Source organism: Melozone crissalis, unplaced genomic scaffold, assembly GCF_028551555.1.
Source record: "Melozone crissalis strain CALT ecotype California unplaced genomic scaffold, PUWL_Pcris_2 ptg000027l_1, whole genome shotgun sequence".
NCBI classification, from domain to species: Eukaryota; Metazoa; Chordata; class Aves; order Passeriformes; family Passerellidae; genus Melozone; species Melozone crissalis.
Genome location: NW_026535805.1, coordinates 16,410,456 through 16,435,144, shown reverse-complemented (window position 1 = coordinate 16,435,144; position 24,689 = coordinate 16,410,456). Strand labels below are relative to the sequence as shown.

General features: G+C 38.6%; 1 protein-coding gene across 1 annotated transcript; it reads right to left on the bottom strand.

Moving 5' to 3' along the window:
• Nucleotides 1-108: 108 nt before the first annotated feature.
• Nucleotides 109-17,174, bottom strand: SLC30A6 (solute carrier family 30 member 6). Its single transcript, XM_054279143.1, has 14 exons — nt 17,133-17,174; nt 14,647-14,733; nt 13,946-14,030; nt 12,853-12,895; nt 10,805-10,870; nt 10,323-10,403; nt 9,057-9,092; nt 8,147-8,241; nt 7,331-7,379; nt 5,411-5,530; nt 5,008-5,110; nt 4,660-4,707; nt 4,025-4,093; nt 109-3,013 (listed from the first exon to the last, which is right to left on the bottom strand). Exons 1-14 carry the CDS (start codon nt 17,133-17,135, stop codon nt 2,516-2,518), a joined length of 1,383 nt encoding a protein of 460 aa, XP_054135118.1. The 5' UTR covers nt 17,136-17,174; the 3' UTR covers nt 109-2,515.
• Between the last annotated feature and the right edge of the window lie 7,515 nt (nt 17,175-24,689).

Genomic DNA, 24,689 nt, shown 5'->3' with positions numbered 1-24,689 from the left:
TGAAGTATCACCCGAGAGCATCACTTAAACAAATACAGAGAAAGGTAACTGTAAAATCTTGTACACAAATTACCACTTTTCCCTTGTCATTTACGAATTACACTGATTTTATTTTCCTCATATAAAAGGAGACATTTTACTCTGTGCTGATTTAACAAATGTTCTAATAGATTCATAACAATAAAGCAGCTAAAAAGCTGTTCTAATATCTAAAAGAATCTTTATCATCTGCACATATGATATATACTGTAAACGATCACTCAAAAAATATTTTTGTTCAAGTGATTATATTGCACTCAGAATTCTGGGATTCTCACCCTCCCTTCTCATTTTAAATCAGAGATCAGCTTCATTTTTTAATAAAATGGAGATTTAATTTTCTACTGAAAACAAATAAGCATGCATTCAATATAATACAATGTATTGAAAATATCAGAAAAAGTGATATCAAGTGATTATGAAACTGGAGTAAGGAACAATTGTTAACCAGGCCACACAAGAGTGGTGTATTGTAAACATTCTGCTGGCTCTAAGGTGTTGCAGATGCTGTGGAAAGTGCAGTCTAATTCACCACCCCAGAGGTACAGAGAATCTGTTCAAGTGTTCTGTACTTCAGTGAATTTCCATGCAGCAATGGCACATGTAATAGACTCACAGAAAGACAGGATAATGGACCACAGGTGATTACTGAGTTAATACTGACCTCACAGAAACAGAGCCAATCATTGTAACTTCATTGCAATCTTTAAATGGAAGTTTGCCAGGTCATTACATTTCCTAACAGAGCAATGAAATTTTCACTCTCGCTGCAAATGAAGTACAGAACTCGATTCCCCACTTGTACTTACATGGACAGCATCCCTGTGGCAGCCTGGGCACCACCCTCAGCCTGAAACATCCCCAAAAGATATATCTCCATCATGCAGAATGTCACCTTGCTTTTGCAAGAATGACTCCCTCCTCCAAGCACTAGCTCAAGAAACATAGGTCATGGAGAGGGGGGAAAAATAGAAATATTCTTACACAGAAAAAGAAAAATAAGTCCTCAGCCAGTGAAGAGGCCACACATCTTTAAAATTAAAATGAATGTTCTTTTCTCCACTCAGATCTACATAAGAAAGATTTCTTCATCAAAGCAATTATCTTCAGGTAACATAGTATCTTTGGAATCCCTGAGATACTACAGCTCCATGTAACCACCTCACAGAAGTGGAGTGACTGACTTAGCACACAGATGAACAAGGTGGAAGCCAATACATAGCACCCTGAGTTGCAAGTGGAACAACAGGAATGAACAACCCATTCCTAGACAGCCAAGAAATGCAGAAGAATGTGCAGAGGGGCAATTGTAATGTAGATACTGCACAGGGGAACAGAAAAAAACCCCTGAAGTATTTCTAAAAGGCCTTTCCCTGTTCTCAGAGCAGAGAAGGAAAAGACAGCAATGAGAGGGAGGGAAGAGCTCTCTGAGAAAGGCCCTGCAGAAATGCAGACAGCTCAATGTACAGTAGAACAGTAATGCAAAAGCACAAGTGGTCTTGTTCCAAATGTGCCCCAAAGGTTAAGCACTCCAGCAGTGACTATGAACTCTCAGTGATCACTGACCTGTACTCTGGATTTAAACCAGGAATATAAATAAATTACTTTTCCCCTGGAACTATTAAAAAATACAAAGAGGAAAATACAAAGTCACAATCAAATCATAGAATACTCCCCATAGTCAAAAATGAAATACTGGTTTCAGAAACAACAGTCATCTGTTCTGTATCCTTAATAGGGTAAAAAAGAGGTGCTTGTAAAATCTTAAGTTTTAAGTATTTTATTTCCCAGTATATTGCTAAATAATTTTGCAGTTAAACCAAAAAGTAAGAAATATCAGAGATGAGTATGGAATACTTACAACTAGAAAATGGTTGCTGAACCATCTGAATTTCTATAAAAGCATCAATAAAAATGTAAAAACACGGTATCGCAAAATCAATTACAATCTGAAATGCCAGATTGCCTTCACAATGGCCACAACATGAATATTGATGGATTTTTGCAACCAAGAACTAATTGTGATTTGGCCCAAACATGGCTTAATACAGCAATCAAACATGTCTGAAAATTGGGACTTGTATTTCTGCCATTTCCTACACTCTGCTATTCAGCATCTGGTAATTTTCATTAGGAAAAAAAAATGCTACCTGGTCACAATTTTATTCTCTTATGGAGTTGTGCTGCATCTCAATACATTCTTGGATAAATGAAGAAAAGTGGATAAAAAAGATGAGTAGAAATAGACACCCTATAAAAACTACTTGTAAAGTATTGTAAATCTGCAAAATATCTGTAGCATTACACAGGCTACTGCTGATGCGAAGGAAAAAACTGCTTTTTAACCACTTCATGAATATGAACAATGCACTTGTTCCCAGCCATTCAGAATGATGTGACATTCCAAATGTTCATAAAAATTGGGTAATAAAAGAATTAAGTCAATACCCTTAAGTATAATAAATAATGGTGTTTATTATGGTCGGGGCTGACCACGAGCGTTTGTTCCATATCTGCCTGGGACATTTGCAAAACCAGTTCTGAATCCTTGAGCTGCTCCAATTCCTGGTATTCCAAGTCCTTGACTGAGTACGCTGCTGTAGGGTGCAGATCCATGATTAAAGCCCAATCCATAGGGCTTTGTCTGAGTGTTTAGAAGGATGACTGGACTCACATTTTTGCCTGGTGTGTTAAAAGAAAATTCTGGTGGTGGGCTGCTGGGCTTAGCTGGAGTGGAGGTAACAGGGCTCAAATTGTCAGCAGCTTTCAAAGACGGCATTGGAATAACGTGATGATCCGAAAGGTTCAGAATGTTGTTTGCAATAGGCACAGATGATAAGGTAGGTCTGATCCAGTCATCTTTGAAAATCTGAACAGTCAAGGTAGAGACCAATGTGTATAATCTGTTAGTGACATGGGCAAGGACCATTTGCTCATTTGCATCTCTCCGAATTCGGACATGGACCGATCCAGCCTAGAAAGTGATAAAAACAAGTTGGCTGTTAATTATGACTCCAACAAAGATTCCCCACATGCTTTCAAGAAAAGGCAAATCATCCTGCAGAGAATTACACAAAGACCTTTAGCAGTGGAAACTACTGACTAAATTAAGAAACTTATTACAGGATACATTCTGATCTTTCCTAATGTGCTGCTCTCCTATGAACATAGCAAGATCATCACTCAGGAGAAGCGAGTCTTAGAACCAAACTATACACTGCAACATGTGTTGGCAGGAAAGGCAAAAACTGGGGGAGAAAAATGGCTCAAAAGAACAGAATGCAAATGTAGACATAAGTGGCAGAACAGTAAACTGAAAGCTGTTTTTACATCAGAAATGGAGAACTTTAGAAGATGCCTTTTTTGTTGTTTTAAGAAGGGCAGCATACTGGAAGAAACCAGTGAAGAGATATTCTAAGAGTCTTAATTTTCCAGCTGTCACAAAATACCTGCATCAGCTTAGGAATAACCAAGTTCTCAATGATCATTCTGTATCACAAAAAACACCCCTTCATTTCTTTAAGCTTACAGAATTATTGGTACACAACTGTAATTATTTTGCTCTACCTTCTCCCCTAGAAATGCTGAAAACATATGATTTTACTGTCTACTGTACAGCTTTGGTGCTTGAAGGGTTACAGTTCTTTCTCTCTTCCTAGACAATTTACACTAACAAACCACTTCAAAAAATGTTTTTTCCATTGTTTGTCATTTTCTTCACTCCAAAATATGAAAGAAATTATACAGTTGCAAAAATGTATGCGTTAAGCCAGAAGTGCAGTATACATTAATAACATTAACCAACAACAAAGCTTTAAAAAATGTAAAGGACAGAGGAAGAGAAGTTTTGCAATAAAGCAAACAGTATTGACTCCATCAAATTTTTTTACAGTTAGTATTTCAGAAGAAATATCTTTATGTAAATTAAAAAATTTAAGTAGTATCTAACAACAAAGGCTAGGAAGATAATAAAGGCATAACTTACCAAAGTGCCAAAACCTAATGTCCAGAAGTGCTCATTTCGAACTTCCAACACACCATCCAAAGTTGAAACCTAATTTTACACAAACATTCACAAATATGAAAAGAAATTAGAAGCTTCAAATCCCTTTAGAAATGTATTTTTATACATAACTGAATAACAAATAATTTTCAGTAGTGAAATAAAAGCTCCATACAGAGAACAAATGACGTCTGTCAATGTCACTAATGCTTATCTATCACACTTTTGCTACCCTTAAACATCAAAATCCATCAAAAAAGTTATAAGGAACATATTTCAAGTAACTCTTGCTGCCAAACTGAAGTATGTTCTCAACTTGATATGCTGTAATTCAACAGCTGCCTGTACTCCTTTTCCTCCTTCAACTCACATTTGTCAACCACTTCAAATAGTAGCTAAAATTTAAATAAAAACAGCCTGCACTACTTAGACAGATTCGTTCCAGATACCTAAAAGACACTTTTCATCTTGGAAAACAAGATTCCTACTTTCTACATGCAGCTAAAAAAATATAAAAAAATATTTTTAGCAAACTTCTTGGACTAGTCAGAAGAATTCTTCACATTCCTGAATGCTCATTAGCTGTACACACTGTGCTGTGTATTATACTGACTTACCTCTCTAAGAAGTTTATCTAACTGGCCAATCACATGAGGTGGGGTTGTCTTCAAAAAGAAGAAGAAAAGAAAGTACAAGTTAAATAAAGATTAACTGGCCCTGTTCAAGTTAGAGAGCCTTTAAGTCTAGTCTACCCACACAATGGCATTTTCATCAAATTCTCATGACTTTGTGATGCATATTTGCACAACCTTTAATATTCCTGTAGCACATCACAAATTCCCATGGGAACACTTCCTATCAACAAGCTTAAAACAGATTTCAAGGGTTTTATTTAATTTTTTTTAAATGAGGTCATTTAACAAAACCAAAACCAGAAAATCTGTTGATTTGTGAGGCTGCCTTACCTGGAGTAGAACCTTCCCACTGTAGACACTCATGGGATACATGGTACCAAATGTCATCAAAGCAATTGCTATAGCAGAGGCTGTGTCCACAGCAAAATAATTGCTAGGGAGAAAGAGCAATTTTAAAGAAACGCTGGTATTTATGTTTTTGAGAGGCAGAACAACTTACTTATGATTCTTTTTTCATTCTTTTAAATTATATACACTTACAAAATTTTACATATGCTAATCTCATTTCAACTCTCATTCATCTTGGACAGCAGACAGATGCATTCACAGAGTTGCAATGCCATTCACACAAAATGCAGCTCTACATCAGATCATTCCTCTCATGCAAAAAATGTATTTTCCCACAGACTGGATACAAAAAGAGCTACTGTTTTAAAACAACAACTGCACATACTTGATTTCAATGAGCATGTATGTAATGCAAAGAGCCAGAGCTCCAGCAATATCAATCAAGACAAAAGGGTTCATCCGTGGCAGAAAGATGCTACTCAATCCTGGGATGATTCCACAAATACTGCAACAAAACAGAAAAGGCAGCTGTCAGCCAGCTCTTCATCACTACTTTGAAATTCCAAAAGTACACCCATCATTTAGCATTTAACTTCTAACACACCTTGCTGTCATAGCACATGATGAGCACTGAAAAGGCCCCACTAAATTAGCTCAAAGGCTGCTCTCAGCAGAAATTAATCAAGTGGTTTTTTGTGAGAACACAACTCTATGATATAGCTGTATCAGCAGTCTGCAACACAAGTGCTTCATGGGTTCAATACTGGTATTACAGAGATGTACACAGTGAGAGGTTTGAGTATCACCTGTCTTCAATCCATCTGCCACCTTGGTGTGCCAAAGTGTCCTAAAGTCAAAGCTAACTAATTCATGGAGTCTGAAAAGAGGAAGAAGACCAGCTAGTTGAATAAGAGGAGACCAAAAAAATGCATGAGAGAATGCTGGGAAAATTACTTATTTATAGCTATTTCCTGTCAACAGGAGTATGAAGAGAGAAATGAGTTTCTGTACTTCCCAGTGAATGTAAGTGCATGTCACGTCCTGGAAAATTTCAAGGCAAAGACAACATGAAATATTTTGTTGCTATGGTTAAAGCCAACTTATGTTTAGACATCATGTGCTGGCCTGCTTCTGTAAGAATTTTAATTAACATAATTATATACAGGTGCAGATATTTTTAAATCAGCACTGCTTCACATAGCACATCTGAAATAGCTGTATACATACTAATTCAATGGGGTTTCACTCATATCGGCTTAACTCTATACAGGTTATCTCAAAACCCAGTAGAAATAATACTACTCTTGATCTGGGACTCCTTCAAGTTATCCATCAGTGTCCTTCCCCTTAAAACTGTGTTTCTACACTGATAAAAGGGAAGGTGTGGAACTATCTTTTTTTTAATAAAACTTGGAAACCTAATTATTAGTCTTCCAAAACTATTTCACAGATTTTGGTTCTGATGATGTAACATCTTACACCCATATAAAATCAATTCTTCTGTTACCAAGTCAGCATTCTCTGCTCTCCTTAACTGTGAAAAAGATCACAAGATGCAGAAACAGATGGGTTTTGAAGCATACTTAACACGTTTCATGACTTGGTTTAACATTTTTCTTTTGATACTGACAGATAGTTGGAAAAAACAAGTATGGATTAAAATAAACTTCCCTGACATCTGACAAAACTATTTGCAAACAATGTTATCTTGCATTCAGATATCCAATACAAACCAGACAGTTAACAGACAAGATGAATGAACAACACTGCTTATATCCCTGGAAGACACAGACTTTCCAGGTTCCTGTTGGACAGGCGAGGAGTTTCCATAGCTATGGTTCAGTGAGTAACCTGTTTCATATATCACATTTAAACTCAACCATCTGAAACATCTGTTCAGCCCACAAAGTAAATAAACATAAATTATTACAAAATATATTACCTGATAATGCATGTTGTGAAATGCAGTTCAAGTATGTACAGGACAATGCTAGTTTTCCTATTCTCACCCAAAGAGAATCACATACAATGTACTGAACATACATATTCAAAAGAAAAGATACCCAGAAATATGTTTTTCTGTTAGATTGATGTATCTGGGAAATATGGGAGACAATGTTTGCTCCAGAGTTCATACATGAGACCTGCAGTAGGTAAAGCTATTTTAAAAGCTCTAATACAAGTTTATGCCTCAATATCCCTCCAAAACTTTATTATACAAACAAAACCAACACTGCCTTCCAGAAGCTAATGATTTTGAAAACAATATAAAGCTAATGATTTTGAAAACAATATAAAGCTTCACCTTCTACTAAGATCTGCAACATGTTCCTGAAGCCAACTTGTGCTGGCAGCTGCAAAAGAAAGAAGGTAATGAAGTTACCACAATTTTAAGTACCACTTTAAAGTTACTACATTTTAAAGTACACACAAGTTTTATTTTAAGGGAAGAATTCAATAAATACAGTGTGAATGAGGAAATATATCTCAACAGATACCCTGGCACTTGAAAAAAGACCCAAATCTGTCTTTTCCAGGCAGCAAGTACAAAATCCATCTTTCATAATAATCTGAACTGATTAAATACAAACATAATTGCAGGCTATAACGATTATCTTTTATATAATATAGTGTAAAATAGATATTTATAACTATGGACAATTTACAGGACAATTACAACAAAACAATTTACAATTGCAGGAATGACTGCAAACCTACTTCACAATGAAAAAGGTAAAAGAGCTTTTCATTTACCAATGAAAAGGAAAAAAGAACTATTGCATTAACTTATATTTTAATACATTAATACATCACTAAAATGTGTTGAAAGTTCTGGTATCTGCCACATGACCTTCACTGGTTGCATTCAAAAATTTGAAAATAAAGGATACTGCAGCATTAAAATAATATCATATTAATTACCTCAGACTATTCAGAGCCTTATAAGCAAAGTGGAGTTGAAAATCAGATGGCAATTCTACTACACAAAGTTACATTAACAGAGGTAACAGTAATATACAACCACTAGTTAAGGAAGTTACCAGACAAGTTATACCTTGACAAAAATAGGAACATTAGCATTTTTTTCTCAATTCTTTTTACAGTCTAATTTATCACATACCTTCAGACACATAAGCAAAAGGCTTATTCTTAATGGAAAGCATTGTAAATAAGTTGAAAAAGAGAGCCACGAAAGTACCAACCAGCAGTCGTCCCCTAGAGAGGGGAAAAAAGGTGTCTTAATTTCCCATCATCACAGAACATCATCAAGCTGTAATTACCAATAACACTATCAAAATATTTTGCTTGGTGTTCACTGAGGCTGAAAACCAGCAGGATAAACTAGTGTAACACTTAATAACCAGCAGTGTATAATCATTGTAAGGGTTATACCAGATCACTGAACTTCGTACTTTATTGTTATCACACAAGGCTCATAATGTTGAGTAACAGCTCTTAATCAATTGCATATTTGCATATTTTCACACACACACACACACACACACATATATATATTTGCCCTCTGAAGATACAAACACATTGTCTCCTCAGCAGCACAGCTGAGAAGCTTAGATTTCTATGGAATTATGCCATATACCCCCAGCCTTCTTCTAGAACTACTTCATCATACATCCCACATCCCCTTCCTTTGCCCCTTAACACTTTCTTTTCCTCTCCCTGTGGTCTTCATAGTCTGAACCCTCTTTGCAAAACCTTCAGTTCCCTGTTGACCACAGCATCCTTCCCCCCCACATACCAGGCCTTCCAAGAGGCCACAAGAAAAAAAAGGAACTGAACTAGGAAAAGCAGCAATGTGTAGTTAGATCACTATTTGATATAACATGAGCATTAAATTTCAATTGTACCTTGAAAAGAACTGTTTGCAGTATAGCCTGCACATGGTTTGAAACATGCCAAGGCACCAAAAGCAATTTGGTACTGAAAGTACTTGCATAAACAATATATGCTAGAAATTAATCAGAAACACAAAAGGACAACAACACATGTTACGTGCCAAAATAATTTCTTACGTGTGTATCTCAGGCTGCTCCAGAAACCGCTCCGCACTACAAGAATAATTGAAAACCTGAGTTATACTCATCCAGTAAAGCCTTGACACCTGAAGCATGTTTTTACAGTTCCTTAGCATTAGCTGCCATTCATAAACAAAAACTGATAAAGTACTGCAAAAAATGGATTGCTAAAATAAACACAGCAACTCTTATAAGCAATGAAAGCATTTAACACTGAATCAAAGCAGATGTGATTTAGACTTCCCAAATATTTCCAAACTGTGCCAGCTACCATGAATGCTGCCTATATGATAAAAATATGCTTGTCAATGAACATGCAAAAAAATGTTGCTACTGGCACCACCACCAGTGTTGGTGACCACAACAAACTAAGTCTGAAATTCCTGACTTACAGCCTCACACTAAGCAAGGTCAAATCAAGTAGGCATTGGATACTAGGATGGAGATATAGATCTTTTTTCACCCATCAGTGAGTTAACAAATGAGCTTCAGCTGTAACAGAAAAACCTGCTAAGTTTGTGGAATTTCCTAAAATTGATATTGGAAAACTTGGAAGTTTTGACAGAGGGTGATTCATTCCAGTGGACTGTCACTTCAATACCTTGATCTCACAGTAGAAAGTTGCTAAGTTGTTAATAGAGCCCTTTACACAGAAAATAGGGCACTTGAATAAAATAACCAAAGGTATATTGTTGCAGTTTTAAATTCCAGATGTTAACAAAAGCCTCTTCATCTTTAAAAACAAGAATAATGTTTTAGGCTAACCTCCTGAAATAGAAATGCTCCCAAGCATACATGGTATGGCAAATTAATACTTGAGCAAACTTGGAGGGAGTGAAGAAGTTGATGCTTCAAACATTCAGTTCCTTGATATATTATGAAGCTGCTTTGACTTCAAAAAGCAACAGAAGTAAAACCAAAAAAATTTTATTTGTTCATGAGCTTACGAAAGTCAAGATGCATACGGAAATGCATTAAAGTAATGACACAACCTTTGGAAAAAGCATTCTTAAAACCATTCAATCTTTCCCTAGAAAAACTTTTTAAAAACATTAATCAATTCCCATCTTTACATCTTAAGCCTACATGTAGTGTAGTAAATGTAAAGCAAGCAGTAAGGTTTAGCAATATTTTTTTAATATCTTTGAAGTTTTTTCTGAAGTATCTCTTTAAATACAGCACTCATAGAATACACGTGCTTTTAGCTGATCTGGACTATATCTTCATATGTTATAAAATGAAAGAAAACATACATAACCCTACCTTTCTTTCAGTATAAAAAGAGCACCAAGCTGTGCCAGAACTGTAGATGCAAATACAGCTAGAACTTCAAACCTTTCAAACCTGAAATTTGAGAATTAAGTTTAGAAACACTGAACATTGAACAATGCATCCAATAGAATCTTTTCTGTGCAAGAACCAGCAGGACACACCTACTTTTTCCAATTCATTCAACAGCAGACAGACGGGAAGAAACTGAAAGTCTTATGGAATAGTCATTATTTTCAGTTTCTTTTAACACTCCACTCATCAGAGACATCTTAAAATTCAGCATGTCTTAATTCTTCTTCCTGTCCATCCCCCACTCTGTAATTGTTCTTTACAGTAAGCCTTGGCCCTCCTCACTTTTAGGCTCTTTCACACACAGAGTATTACTGATGGCAGTTCAGGGATCCAGGCAATGACAGTGAGCAATGTATGAAATGCTGTATTATCAAACACTGTATCTTGTTATTAGTACTTACCCAAATGAATAGATTGGGCTGGGTTTCTTCATCATTACCCAATAGCTTATTAGACATGTTATCAAACTGAAAAAAAGGGGAGAATTACACTGTGATAAATAACAGCAGCCTTTACAAACTGCAAAATCTACAAATACACACTTGAGCCACTAGAACTCAACATACAAACACAGCCACCTCTTGTCATGAACTCAACCTCCATCACTGTTACAGTGATGTTCTAAATGCTCCTCATGTGCTTTCTGAACTTGCCTAGAAATGCTGTAACCTGAGAAATGCTGCTTACATGAAAAGTGATAAGCAAGACAGAAGAGTGAAAGAAAATGCAAAGAAATCTCTTAATTAGTCTTCTTTTACAATTGGTACATGAATTAGATTTGGTACTCCAGAGTAAATCTCAGGCCTCACCAAGTATTGCCTTTCTTTTCCACAGTGTAATTTCTCTATGTGATTTGTCCACAACCAAAACAGATGAACTTTCTTTGGCTGCATTCACCTACACGAGCTCTAATCTAGCTGGCCATTCACTGACAGCCGCAGGTCTCTCTTGATATCTTCTGTCCAAATTTTTCTCTCATACTGAACATCTAGAATTCCAATTATTTTGGAATCTCCATGGTAGTAGTCAGAATGTTTCAGAGATGAGTACAGTTTCCTCTGCCTATTTTTCCTCTATTGAACAATTTTTTCTCTACAGAATAATTTTTTCAACTGGAATCCACATAGATTCAGTGCCATCTGTGCTTTCATGCAGTCCTTTTGTAATTAATAACAATGTTAAATCAGACTGGATCAAGAATTCATGCCTACAACTGATGAACAATCACATCCTCACAACTTGATTCTTATACAAAGCCATAAACCCATATTCTCAGTGAGACTATTATATGCAACCAGGCAATGACAAAAAGAAAAGAAGCAGAAAATTATTTTTGCAGCAGAATTACAGAACATTGTTCTCCCTTACAGAAAATCAAAATTCTTGAAAGAGATTGCTGTGAGTTAGAATAATCCTCTAGTCCAACCCCTAATTAACCAAAGACAGGAGTGCCTGGGGTTGTTCCACCTTCTTCTAAAACGAAAAGAAAAAAGAATTCCATACAAATGGGAAGTACAATATCAACACTTTCTCCAATTTCCCCAATGTGAAACAGGTATTTTGAGCAAGATGACAAAAATTCAGTAGATACAGAATTCTCAAAGACAAAATTCATTAGAGTTAAACTTAATGCCAATGCAGTCACAGATCATTTTTTTTTGTGCCTATCCCAACAAGTCATTTTTGTTTCTGCATGTTTGCTGATGTAATTTATGAATGTTTTACTGGAAGTCAGATAAGTTATATTAGATAATGGATATATGTATGACTCAGAAATGGATATATGTATGACTCTTTTATGAGATAATGAGAATAGCAGGGAAGGTAATGTAGGCTAGTATTTTTAAAATATCTACATTTTATTCCCCAACCACCGCTACCATTCTGTATCTTAGAACTGAATATATTTCATGTCTGTATTATCAATATTAGCAAAAGTGTTCAGAACTATCATACTAAAATTTTCTTAGAATACAAGAAAAACACTGTAAATATCTAATGACCTTATGTGCAGAATACTTGGTATCTAGCTTGCGAAACATTTTTGAAATAGAATGACATGCGTCTTGTTTCCTGATGTTAAAACTGAGGGTTGCTTCACAATCAGTGACCATGGCACCAGGAAAATGTTCTGAGAGAACAACCAGACAACAGTTTTGTGCCATACTGTTTTATGTTGTCACACATCTGAACAGAGAAATCTATGACTGAACTGATCAGTTACTAGTCATTCTCAATATAGCTATGGTCATTCTCAATACATCTAATAAACAGATAAATATAATCTATTTATTGTGTGCAATTTTATACTCATTTAAGCTACATTTAAACCAATGACTGTTTCTATACTGATGAATAAGTTACATGTCTTTGAACCTGTAAGTAAATTTTAAATGAATAGAAATATACAAACAAAATGAACAGTATGACAAAATGGGAAAAAACTCACCTGAAAAGGTCAAAGATTGTCAAATATGTGTAAGCAGTTAAAGCTGTAAAAAAAAAAGTAAATATTAAAATTTAATACTTAATTTTTCAATGCAAAAAACACTTGTATTCCAAGTCCCTTTTGTGCAGCTCTTTCCAGTCTTCTACCTACATAAACTGCCCCTACTGACAGAGCAAGTCTCTGTTATTCTAAAGACATCAATATATTTAATGTCATAAGCAGCCTCATTATGGCAATCCTAATTCAACTAAAGCACCCAGACACAACAGTTATCACATTTGTGACTAAGTTGTGACAAGGAATTTAGGTACTGGAAAGTCAGGAGATCTTCCAGAAACACATCACTTTACCAAAGTAAGAGATCTCTTATGTGTGTTACTGCAGTGATAAGTAGGTTGAACTGAACATTTTACTTGTTTTGCATCTCTAACCTATCTTGAAACTGCAAGAAAACCTGCACCAAAAATTAAAAACTAAACCAGCACTCTATTCCCAGTGCAGGTGATGGGAAGCACATTGAAGCCCCTGTCCAAAAGCAGAAGGCACACAGAACTGCACTGGATCTGGCTGATCTGGAGCTCATTTCCCCAGCAGCCCTCACAGTGCTGTGCTTTGCAGCAGCAGCTACAGAGGTGCTGGAAACACTCCAGTGTTTCGGCTACTGCTGAGCATTCCTTGGAAGCAAAGAAGTCTTAAGCCTTTTCCACACTACAACCATCCTCATTCAACTGCAAGTGAGGGTCTCTGCACATCACTGGTGCTACTGATACACAGAACAGGTCTGAGGACTAGTCACTCAAAAGCCTACTTGTTTTCAGTCTTAAAGATGAAGAAGCTACTGCAGGAAGCAAATGACCAGCAGGACTGAAAAACTGCAAACTTTGAAGGACTTCCACCCATCCAAACTTGTCTGTGAAAATTGCTGATTTTCTAAGCTGACTGTGGCAAATCAAAAGCAAGCACCTTCTGAACCTGGCTGTGCAAACCCCTAACTCCATTAAGTACTGGGTTTGGCTTTTCAGTCAGCTGGAACTGCCCAAGCTAAGAAACACACAGTAGTTGGTTGTAGTTTCAGTACGTGAGAGCCACCTACCTATGCTGTTTGTAGAGCTGCACCACATGAGCAGGAAGCCAATACATATTAAATTTATAGCACCAAACAGTAAAATCTTCCAGGACTGTTGATGAGAATAAATATGTATTTACACCTTCCAAAATTTAGAAGACAGAAATATATCAATATGGTCTTAAAAAACAATATTGCTGTACTTGGTCATGCAAACAGAACTGGCTTCTCCTCCCTCCCAAAAATTCACCACTCATTTCAGAACAGCAAGCCCTTTGTCTTTTAAACTTTACAGATTATTTTAAAACTCATTTATGAATGCCACCATACTAAAAATACCTTTTTAGTCTAAAAAAACCCCACCCATCTATAATATTTGCATTTCATTACAGCACACAGCATCTGTGTGCTGTAATGACTTTTGAATACCAACTCATGCAACTTGATATTAGTGGGTTCCTTCATTTGTGCTGAAATTTTGGTCCCAAAAACATTGAACACACTCAGTTTACAGTTCCACTGAACCCATCAGATATAAATATGTAAGTTCTGGAGAATACTAATTCAGAGGGACAATGCACAGAAGCAATACAACTTCAAAGCTTATTTTTTAAGCACAGCTAGAAAAATTCAAAGAAAAAATTTCAAAATATACTTAATAGTGTATTTTAACTTACTACAGCTAATGTATTTTTATTATAATTATGATTGTTTTAAGCAATACTTACCCTTCTGTCTGCTGCAACCAACCTAAATTCATGTGTTAACTTTCCAACCAATGATCTCTGTGATTTGCGGAACAGGTGTATTGTCCCCTGAAAAAAACCCCAACAGTTTAATTAAAAACTCTACTTACAGCATAATTTAAATTAGCAAAACGGAAATCTTCATTTATGAACTATTTTCACAATTATATCAAAGACTTAGGTGAACTTTTTGTTGATCAAAAATATCACAAACTTTAAACTCAATATTTTGGTAACCATTTCACATGGTTTATTATATTAGAAAATGACATAATCCAGAACTCAGTTTTACTGGAAGAGACACTAAAGTATCACTTAAAGAGGGGGTTTTAACTTTTATTTACATGAAACTACTGCACGACAGTTTTAAAACACAAATATTTTTCTTCATCAAAGCACACATTCCCACAAAGGCAATGGATTTATTAAACAGGAAAATATTGTTTATAAATCTATAAATGAGAACCCACCACAGAAGTAAAAACAATGCTGGTGATGTGGTGAACACAAAGCCAGTAACAAAATGAAACATACCAACAATCCTGGCTGTGACTTAACCTAAAACTACATGGCTCTCCTACAAGCATGACAGGGAGCAGACCACCAGAGAAATTCATCTGCCATGACACTTGTCTCCCTTTCCTCAGAGGGTCCAAGCTTCTGGTTGTCCTCTGTTCTGCTCTGCCCACACAGAAGTAAGCTTTCCACGTGAAAAACCCTTCTGATTTGCAATAGAAATTTGTGGACTTGTAATGACAGGACATTGTCATCTGCACCAATTTGGGGCCAGATTAAATAAGGCATGATTTTAAGCTATCACACCTTAGCTCCCAGCAGAAGGCAAAAGAACATACTAATGGGCTCTTCACCAGAATAAATTCAATTAATTTTCAGACTTTGTCAACACAGCTGTATTTCATATTATCTAAGAAATACAAGTGTGCCATGAATTCAACTTTAAGCACTACTACATATCCCAAGTTTAGCTCATGTGTGACAAAACATGGGCACTTACTCTTTTCTTTATTAGCAAATCATTACATGATAATTTTAATTCTTAGCAGACACATGCAGGAAGCAACAACACCTCAGAAAGCTTTTCTAACAGGCAGTGGACAGCCCGCTTATGAAAGCTGCTGTGGTACAGAATCACAAAGAATCACAGAATATCCTGAGTTGGAAGGGACCCACAAAGATCACAGAAGTCCAACTCCCAAGAGTCCCACCATGTACCCGAGAGCATTGTTCAAACACTTCTTGAGCTCTGTCAGGCTGTGCTGTGACCACTTCCCTGGGGAGCTGTTCCAGTGCCCAACCACCCTCTGGGTGAAGAAACTTTTCCTGATACCCAACCTAAACTTCCCTGACACAACTCCAAGTCATTCTCTCATGTCACTGGTGACCACAGAGCAGAGACCAGTGCCTGTCCCTCCCATCCCCGCCGTGAGGAAGGTGTAACTGCACTGAGGGCTCCCTCAGTCTCCTGAGGCCGAACAGCCCAAGTCACCTCAGCCACTCCTCACGCAGCTTCCCCTCCCGAGCCTTCACATCCCCGTAGCCCTCCCTGTCACCTTCGCACTCACTGCTTTCCCACACTGGCACTGTGTGCGCTGCCCAGTCACACGGTGCCACACCTCCCTGTTTACAAAGGATGCCGCGCCTCAGAGCTGTGCACGCTGTGCACTCTGTGCCTCAGGGGACCTGTGCAAACTCAGGCGGGCCCCAGCCCACCCGGGACAAGCTCCGGCTCAGCAGGTGTTGTACCTCGGCATGAAGGCATCCCTGGATCCCACAGCTCTGCCCAGAGCTTACACACAGAGCCTCTGCCCCACACCTCAGCCAGCCCCTGAGGTGCCAGAAGAGCTGCACAAGGCGTGTTCCTGCAGCCAGCGGCGCTGTCTGCCCCAACAGGTGACAGCACCTGTCATGGATATCCATGTCACTCCAGTCACTCCAGCGGGGCTCAGCACGACAAGGGAACATTTCGCCACCCAGATGAACGCGCACACGCGGCGGTCGTGCCCAAAAGATCGGGTTTTCGTCTTAGGGAAGCGAGCCACAGAGTGACAGCCCTGACACCTGGAGCAAGCGCACTATAACCTGTTTGTCCTGCGGCGAGTCCCAGCTCCCTGACCGACGTGCCCTGAAGGAGAACTCCGAGGCTCACACCGCAGCCCGGTGTTCCAGAGGCAGCTCCGGCACAGCAGCCCCCACGGCCCTGGCTCCCGGCCGGGCCCTGCCCGCGGTGCCGGCGCCCGAGGGGCGGGCGGAGAGCCCCGGGGAGCGAGCACCGCACGGGCAGCGACACCCGCGCTGCCCCCGGGCCCGCTCCGGGCCGCGCCTGCCCGGGTGCCCCGCGGCGCCGCCGCCCCATGAGGGAGCGGGTGCTTCCAGCAGCCTCTGCACGCCGTGTTCCACGCACGACTTTGCTTCCCCTTCCCTCCTTGCCCCCAGCAGGGGCCACTCACCATATTACTCCCCGCAGCGGAAGAGACGGCGCCATGCGAGGCCGGAAGGGGCGGGAGAGGTTCCCGTCGCCGCGGCAACCAGCGGGCCCGGCGGGACACGTGGCGGAAGCGGCGCCCGCCGGGAGCCGGCTGCGGCTCCGTCCCAATCGCAATCCCGATCCCGCGGGATGTGGGGCCCGGGCCTTCCTTCCCTCGCTCCTCCCCGGCGGGCTGAGGTGGAGGCCCGCCTTGGGACATGAAGGTCTTGTCTGCCGCCTCCCCGCACTTGTGCCGTTCATCTGCCCACTGCCCGCGAGAGCCCAAGGAAAGCGTTCCCACGGATGGTGCCATCACAGACCTATGATCATCACAGTCCAGCCTGTGATCAAACACCACCATGTCAACTAGACCATAGCCCTGGGTGCCACGTCCAGTCTTTCTTTTAAACACCTCCTGGGATGGTGACTCCACCACTTCCCGGGCAGCCATTCCAGTATCTAACCACCCTTTCTGTGAAGAAATTCTTCCTAGTTATTCAACCTAAACCTCCCATGGCACATCTTTAGGGTGTTGTAGTCCTAGGCCTGTCATATTCTGTCACGATACTCCACGACAGCAATTCCACAAGGATGGGTTTGCGTCCCCACCGCCAGCCGCGGTAGCCGGCGTTAAGGGCCCTCAGGACACAGCCTGCAAAAGGCATTTCTTTTCCACAGCAAAACCCCCAAAGGACAGCAGCTCTCCAAACTACAGGAGTTATGTTGAAAATTTAGTCACTTTGTTGTGTGCTGAGATCCTCAGACGTGCTCTCGTTTCTGTGAATATGATGAACACTGAAAGCGCGGCAGCGCAGAGCAGGGATCCGCACGCAGCCCATCCCATCCCAGAGCCAGCAGCTATCCAAAGCGGTCTGTGAGAGAGGATTCTGCCACTGTTCCGCTACCGAGGCTCTGGAACGCCGGGACACAAGGGGACAGCCATCCCCCGGGCTGGGTGGCCAGCAGATGGCGGCACTGCGCCCAGAAGTTCCTGTCAGAAGGGATGCGTACGGCAGGAACGCTTTGCACGGAAAGTACAACGAAATCCAGAACAGAAGTCATCGTGGAAGTTCGGATAGCTCTTAGGAAAAATTGTGTTGCAAAGCACCTGCATGGGATTGAATGTACTTAAAGATTTATTCACAAAACAGCTTGTTTATTATTTATTATTATTTGCAAAGTAAGTGAGAAAGAGAGGAATAAAAATTGAACTGAGATATTTTATTAAGACAGATTATTGTGCCTAGGAAGGAACTTGAAACAACCTGCCTAATTTTTGTTCTTTTAAAGAGTCCATTCAGTTCTCCAGAACCCACAGTTAAAAATGTTATTTGCATCTCACCTGTTCTGTAAAACCTACCAAAATACTTACCTGACTGTGGGTGAGAGATAGGCCTGTACATCAAATTAAACCAGGAACGAGCCAGTCTTTAATCTGCTTCACAGTTAGAAGTGCTTCACAATTGTGTGTATTGTCTCCAGAATATGTGGTTTTATTAATGAGAAAAAAAGATAAAATCATTTTTACTTTCTAGATTTTGAGTATATGTGGTCCTTAGAGGTATCATTAATTAAGAAAAACTATCAGACTTATCAGGTAGTTGTACTCCTTAAGATATATTTAATATCTCAGACCTCATTCTAAACTCTTGGCTGTAATCAGTAAGCTTTTTTTCCAGTGTATGGAAGAAGTTTTAGAAACTATTTGCAGAAAATAGATTTGTGCTTTATAGAATCTGGATGACAGGCAAGAAATTCAAACTGCAGCTGCTGCCTCCATTCAAATTTAATGAGGAAATCAGAACTCTGATGAACCACTGTATAATTTGCTCCACAAAGTTGTTTGGTTCCTTCATTATTGACATAGTATTGAGCTTTTTGATTTATTTGATGTCACAGGGTATTTCTTCCCAGAAGAGGCCAATTGTTAGTTATTAGAAACTCCACTTGAGGAAGTGTCTTCACAGAAGAAAAGTTCTACAATAGCACAGCTGATAGTAGCATTCTGCATATAACAAAACTAAGAGTCTTCAAGAATGTCTTACTGAGGCAAGTTGTATGCCTTTTAGAAATTACTAAAATGAGATTTGAAAATAACAGAATTTACAGACTTAGAACATATTGTTCTTACAGTATACACTTCCCAAAAAAGTGGAATTTTCAAAACTGTGTGGTAAAAAACGCCACACTTTGCTCAGTAGGTTCCTTGTAGGCTGATATTCTGAAAAACGTGGGTTTTTTTAATATAGCTGCAACACAGCACCTAGAATAATCCCACCAGTGTTGAGAGATGGATTTTAGTTAAATTGTATTTTTCTGCCTTCACCAGTACATGTATCTTCTGTTTTATCATGATACATAGAATAAAAATTAACTTAGGGAATGTTGCATAACTGTCTTCTCCAGAGCCATATGAACCCTTGCAGGAAACAGGCTGGATTTCACAAGTTCACAATATATTTGGAAATTTGCAGAAAGATGGCATGATGAGGGGAAAAAAAAAACCCAACAGCAAAAACCCCCCAACAAAATGAACTCCACCCAAACAAACAAACTAGCAAAAAAAAAAAAAAAAACCCAAAACAAAAAAACAACAACAAAAAAATCCCAAACAAAACCAAAAAACCCCCCAAAAACAACAACAAAAAACCAAAACAAAAACAAAACAAAAAACCCCCACCACCTAACAATTTTTAAAGTTTTAACTTACTTTTTTTCTCACTTTTCTCTAGCAAACTTGGAGCACTCAAATACAGAAATAAACATCTGAGATACACCAGCATCTAACGTTAGGCATGCAGCCTTGTCTCTCCTCCTTGGCTGGAATGGGAACAATTTGTGGAGTCCAAGATAAACTTCAGTCCAGGGTATGCTGCCAAAAACAAAATCTCTGAATATTTCAAAATAGGAAATGGTGGGATATGTTTTTTCATGCTCTTCTTTCTTCACTGATTTTAATTTATCTGTTTATCTCCTCTACAACAATAAAATATTTGAATGTCTGTAAACTATATGCAAAATTACCAATAGAAATCATTTTAGTGGTTCAAAATCTACCTCCAAGCAGTAGTATTTCAGCCAAAGAGAGATACCTTGGATAGACACCAGTGATGTCTTTCTGCCCTAAGGAATTATTCCTTGACAGAGGCAGGAATAGCTCACATGCCTCTGTCCAAAACACTGGGGTTTTTTCCCTCCTTCCTGTATTGATTTTTATTTGGTTGGTTTGTTTTAGCAGTGATGATGATGATGTGTGGGAGGCAGTGGTCATGGTTGTTTTTTCGAGACCCCTAATGCTGCCAGATATGTAATATTAAAATGAATCTTAAAAAAATAAAGTTTGATTAATTTTATCTTCAGGATGTAACTGTAATAACAGAAATAGCTGTAAGCAGTCCAGATGCAGCCTCAAGACAGAGAATTACAAAGGGTAAGGCAATGGGGATAAGTAAAGAAATTATATTATTAACTCAGAATTAACAGCAGCAATCTCCCCCAGGCAAAAGAAAAAAAAGAAAAGCCATTTTGAGGCCAAGCAAATTTGCTCCAAAATTGTCAGGACTTCTCCATGACCACCAGAATTAGTTATGTCAAAACTCCTGGTTTTCACCATGATCTAGCAAGACTAGGATAAGCACACACTTTCAGTTTAAGCACATTTATTTAGGAAGTAGCACTTCTGTTTACATTAGTTTTAAGAACTTGAGTTATGTTCTTTAGAAACTGATTTATTTACATATTTATTGTTCCATCATCTGGTATACAACACCTGATGTTTTTAAATGTTTTTTTAAAACCAGCAGCAATTTAATAGGCTTCAAGTTTAATGAAAAGGCTTTTAGTTTTGGACAATTTATCTGATAAACAGACAAGAAAACAGTAATAACAGGACAAACAAAACATTTTATTGTAAGCTAAAGCTATGTGACTGCTTGTCATGCTTTTTTACATTGCTATTAGTAAAATGGTGTTTAACATTTCAAAAAACATTCTTAAAAGAACAATGAAACAAAAGTGCTTCTAAACAACAAAATACAAAAATGAATCCCATCCCAGACTGGAGTTGTCCAATATATTTTACAGGGGTGGGGTATGGTGTTTAGTCTCCACCTTTGGTTTTCATCACTTTAATACAAATTTCTGAAAAATACTGACTAGCCCTTCAGATGACTAAAAGTGGGAATCATGTGACAAGACCAGCTTCTGTGTTTGCAGTCCCTTTGACAGGTGTGTGACTATTAGGCAAAATGCTTTCTTCCCCACTTCTAATGGGAGAGAACCTGCACAAGTGAGAGCCACACCCCGGCACCTTTGAGCACCACACCTGCGTTAACCAGCTACAAAGAGCACCGACCTTTAATCCTCAAAGCCACTTCTCTGAAGAAAGGGTTTTTAAAGAAGTGTGTCTTATGAAGGCAAGGAAAGTCTTACAGCAAAACCAGGTTCATCACCACAGTTTGCCGAAGTAATGTCAAGCATTTTGAAATCAAACCATCAGACTCTGAAGAATCTGCAGTGTTGAGCCAGTATGTTGTATCCACCGGAGGAGTGTGTACCTTGCCAATTATTGCTGAACTCAGGAGGTAGTTATTGACAAGGTAAGAAGTTCCCACTCTAAGACAGTTAATGATTTACACAAGAAGCAGGAAAAACAGAATGCACATTTCCCCATATTTTACAAGATGATTTTGTATTTGCAGGAAGTGACAGCTTAACTTCCTCATCCTGTGGAATTATAATTACCGTAATTAAAAGAAAAGATACTGAAAGTTATAATTAAATAAGAAATTCTAAAAGAAAATAGCTGATCAATTGGTCATCTCTTAGGAGGTCTGCAGATCATCCTAAGCATGGAAATTCACATAGGTCAGTAAAACAACATTCTTCAACACTAAACAGCAGCTCAAGAGAAACTAATAGTAAAACTGCCTCTAATTAGCACAATGACTGAGATAACTAGTTGCATTGACTACTTGCTTGCTACTCTTCATTCCATTTTTGATATCTGGTAGAAACCCCAACAACTTAAAGCATCACAAAAGCTTAAGGGCACCACAGAAAAAGAATGGAAACCTTTTCAGGTACAGTAGCACTGGCCCCCTCCCAAAGCTGCCACATGCAGAAGCATCACTAAAGCACTGGAGAAGCACATCCTAGGCACAGCTATGCATCATCCATGTCTTGGGCAGGAAAGCACTATGGAAATCTAGGGCACCAAGTCTCACCACAGGTGATGAAGGAAACCCTAAGGAGAATGCTGCTTTCCAGTTCAGAACAGATGTCTCAGTTCCATTTGCCAGCATATGTGACTTCAGTATTCCCAGTACAAAGTACTTAAATTTCACAAGAGGGACATGACAGCAGTGCAAAGCAGTGCTAAGCCCCACTTGTCTAGAATAGAAAAAATACTATTTATCCTACACCAGAAGGTAAGGTTGAGTTATATGTATAAAAACGGTCATTTTAAAAACACTTGAGAGAAAGGAACAGAAAAACCAGCAATAGTCTCTAATTAGTGCAGTGACAACACACCTTCTCAGTTCAGAGATCCCATTCTTACTCTTATTTTAAAGTGTTATTTTCACATTTGTTACCTACATAAAGTTGCAGGGCCATATTCAACAGAACTGTACCTAGCAACTGGCTTTGAGTCAGCAATACATCTCAGGGGCACAGTGCCTATTTCTGATACTCTAAAAGCTGAGAAGTCTAAGAAACTAACAGGACAGATTTATTTATGCATAAATATCCTAGTTTAAGGCTTATCTTTAGTATTCTGTGTTGATTTTGTCTTTGCATATGCAGAGAATCTGTAAAGGTTTGCTGTAGTCCACAGAAAAGTCAACATTAGCAAAGGGAGCATCATAACACAGAAAATATTCTCTTTTTAAGGAGAAAGAGCAATCTACATACTATTCTTCCAGTATGTTGAAAGACAAAAGATGGGGCTCCTGCTTAATAAAAGCAGAAAGATATATGAAGAAGGTTGTTAGAAAAACACAAGGGGTTTGAGTTGATTTTATTTTCTCCCTCCAGTAACTGCTACACTTGAAAGTCAGTAAAACACACTGGCAGAGAGCCAGACAAGCTGCTTACTAATCATGTCAAAAAAGTGGGTCAAGTTGCTCATTCACTAGCAGTGGGCAGATTCACAGAAAATAAAAGGGGAAAAAAAAAAGAAAAAAAGAAAGGAAAAAAATCAGTCCAGAGAGCTAATGGACTCGTAGTTTTCACAAAAGTTAAAAGCACCCAAGCTGCTGTCCTGTTTATCCTGATTTGAGACATTTTATTAGAACATAACCTGATTTTATGGAAAATACAGCTGGTAAAGTTCTGTCTAAGTACTACAGCCTTGGGAAATACAGGTAATTTGTGGTTATTTGGGGTGGGGTTTTGGTGGTTTTTTTTGGGGGGGGGTGGAAGGTTTGGTGGTTTCTTTCTCTTGTTGTGGTTGTTTTTCCCCAGATCTGCTCTTATACACAGTTAATCCAACATATAGATGAAATCACTGAGCTGGGACTTAGTACATTTAAAATGAGGAGTAAGATGCAAGATAATGCCTTAAGCAGAACAGAATTACTCTTAAAAGACACTATTCAGAAAATAGCATAAGACAAGACATTTAAAGGAGATTTATGAACCAAACAGCACCTGGCCATGGGCTAAGAGTCCAGCAGCTGTGGAGCAAAGTGATGTTGAAGAACAAAATTTTCTTATTTTTACTGTGTCCAGCATTAATTTATAGGGCTGTAGTTCATCCACTTAGCAGAAAACAATCAGGCATAATGAAAGACCAAAAAGTAGCTGTACCAGTCACACAGATTCCCTTGAGCTGAACTGGTTGTACAAACTAGTGAAAGAGCTAGTCTCTCTATGTAGCAGCTGGTGATTCTGACTCCTTGTGCTGCATACTGGTGCTACTTCAGCAGATGAGGAGCTCTAGCTCAACATTTCAGGTACCTATCCCATGCCAGTGAGTATGCATTTGAAATAAATAACCAGTATTTTCCTCAAAATTAAGTGGACAAAACCAACAGTTTTGTAACAATCATTTAGGAACACTCAAAACCAGAAGCATTATCTCCAAAGTTCTCATTTGCAAAGATCTCAAGGAATGTCTACCAGAGCTTTATGAATAAAACCAAGGCCCTTTCTTAGCTGTAGCTATTTGGCAGATGCTAATACAACAGTAATATTCATGCTTAGCAATATGAAGAATATTACAAATATGGATCAAGTCAGACAGGAATCTCCAACAACCAAGATGGTCTACTGAAGGCAGAGCTAAGGCAAAGCAAGACATGAGACTTAAGAATCTGAAATCTTTTAGCATTTCTCCAGAAAAGTGAATCAGAGGAACCAAAGTCACGTTTCATTTACATAAGACATAGAAATTTGAGAGTCCTATCCTTAGAAGGCTAGAAGTGGTTTGGTTAGACTATTTCAAAAGGCATAGTAGTGGAACACAATCTTCTCCTATTTGATTGCTTTTAATCTTAAGATGAGTTAAAAGCATCTCTGGTTGGAAAAAAAAAACAAA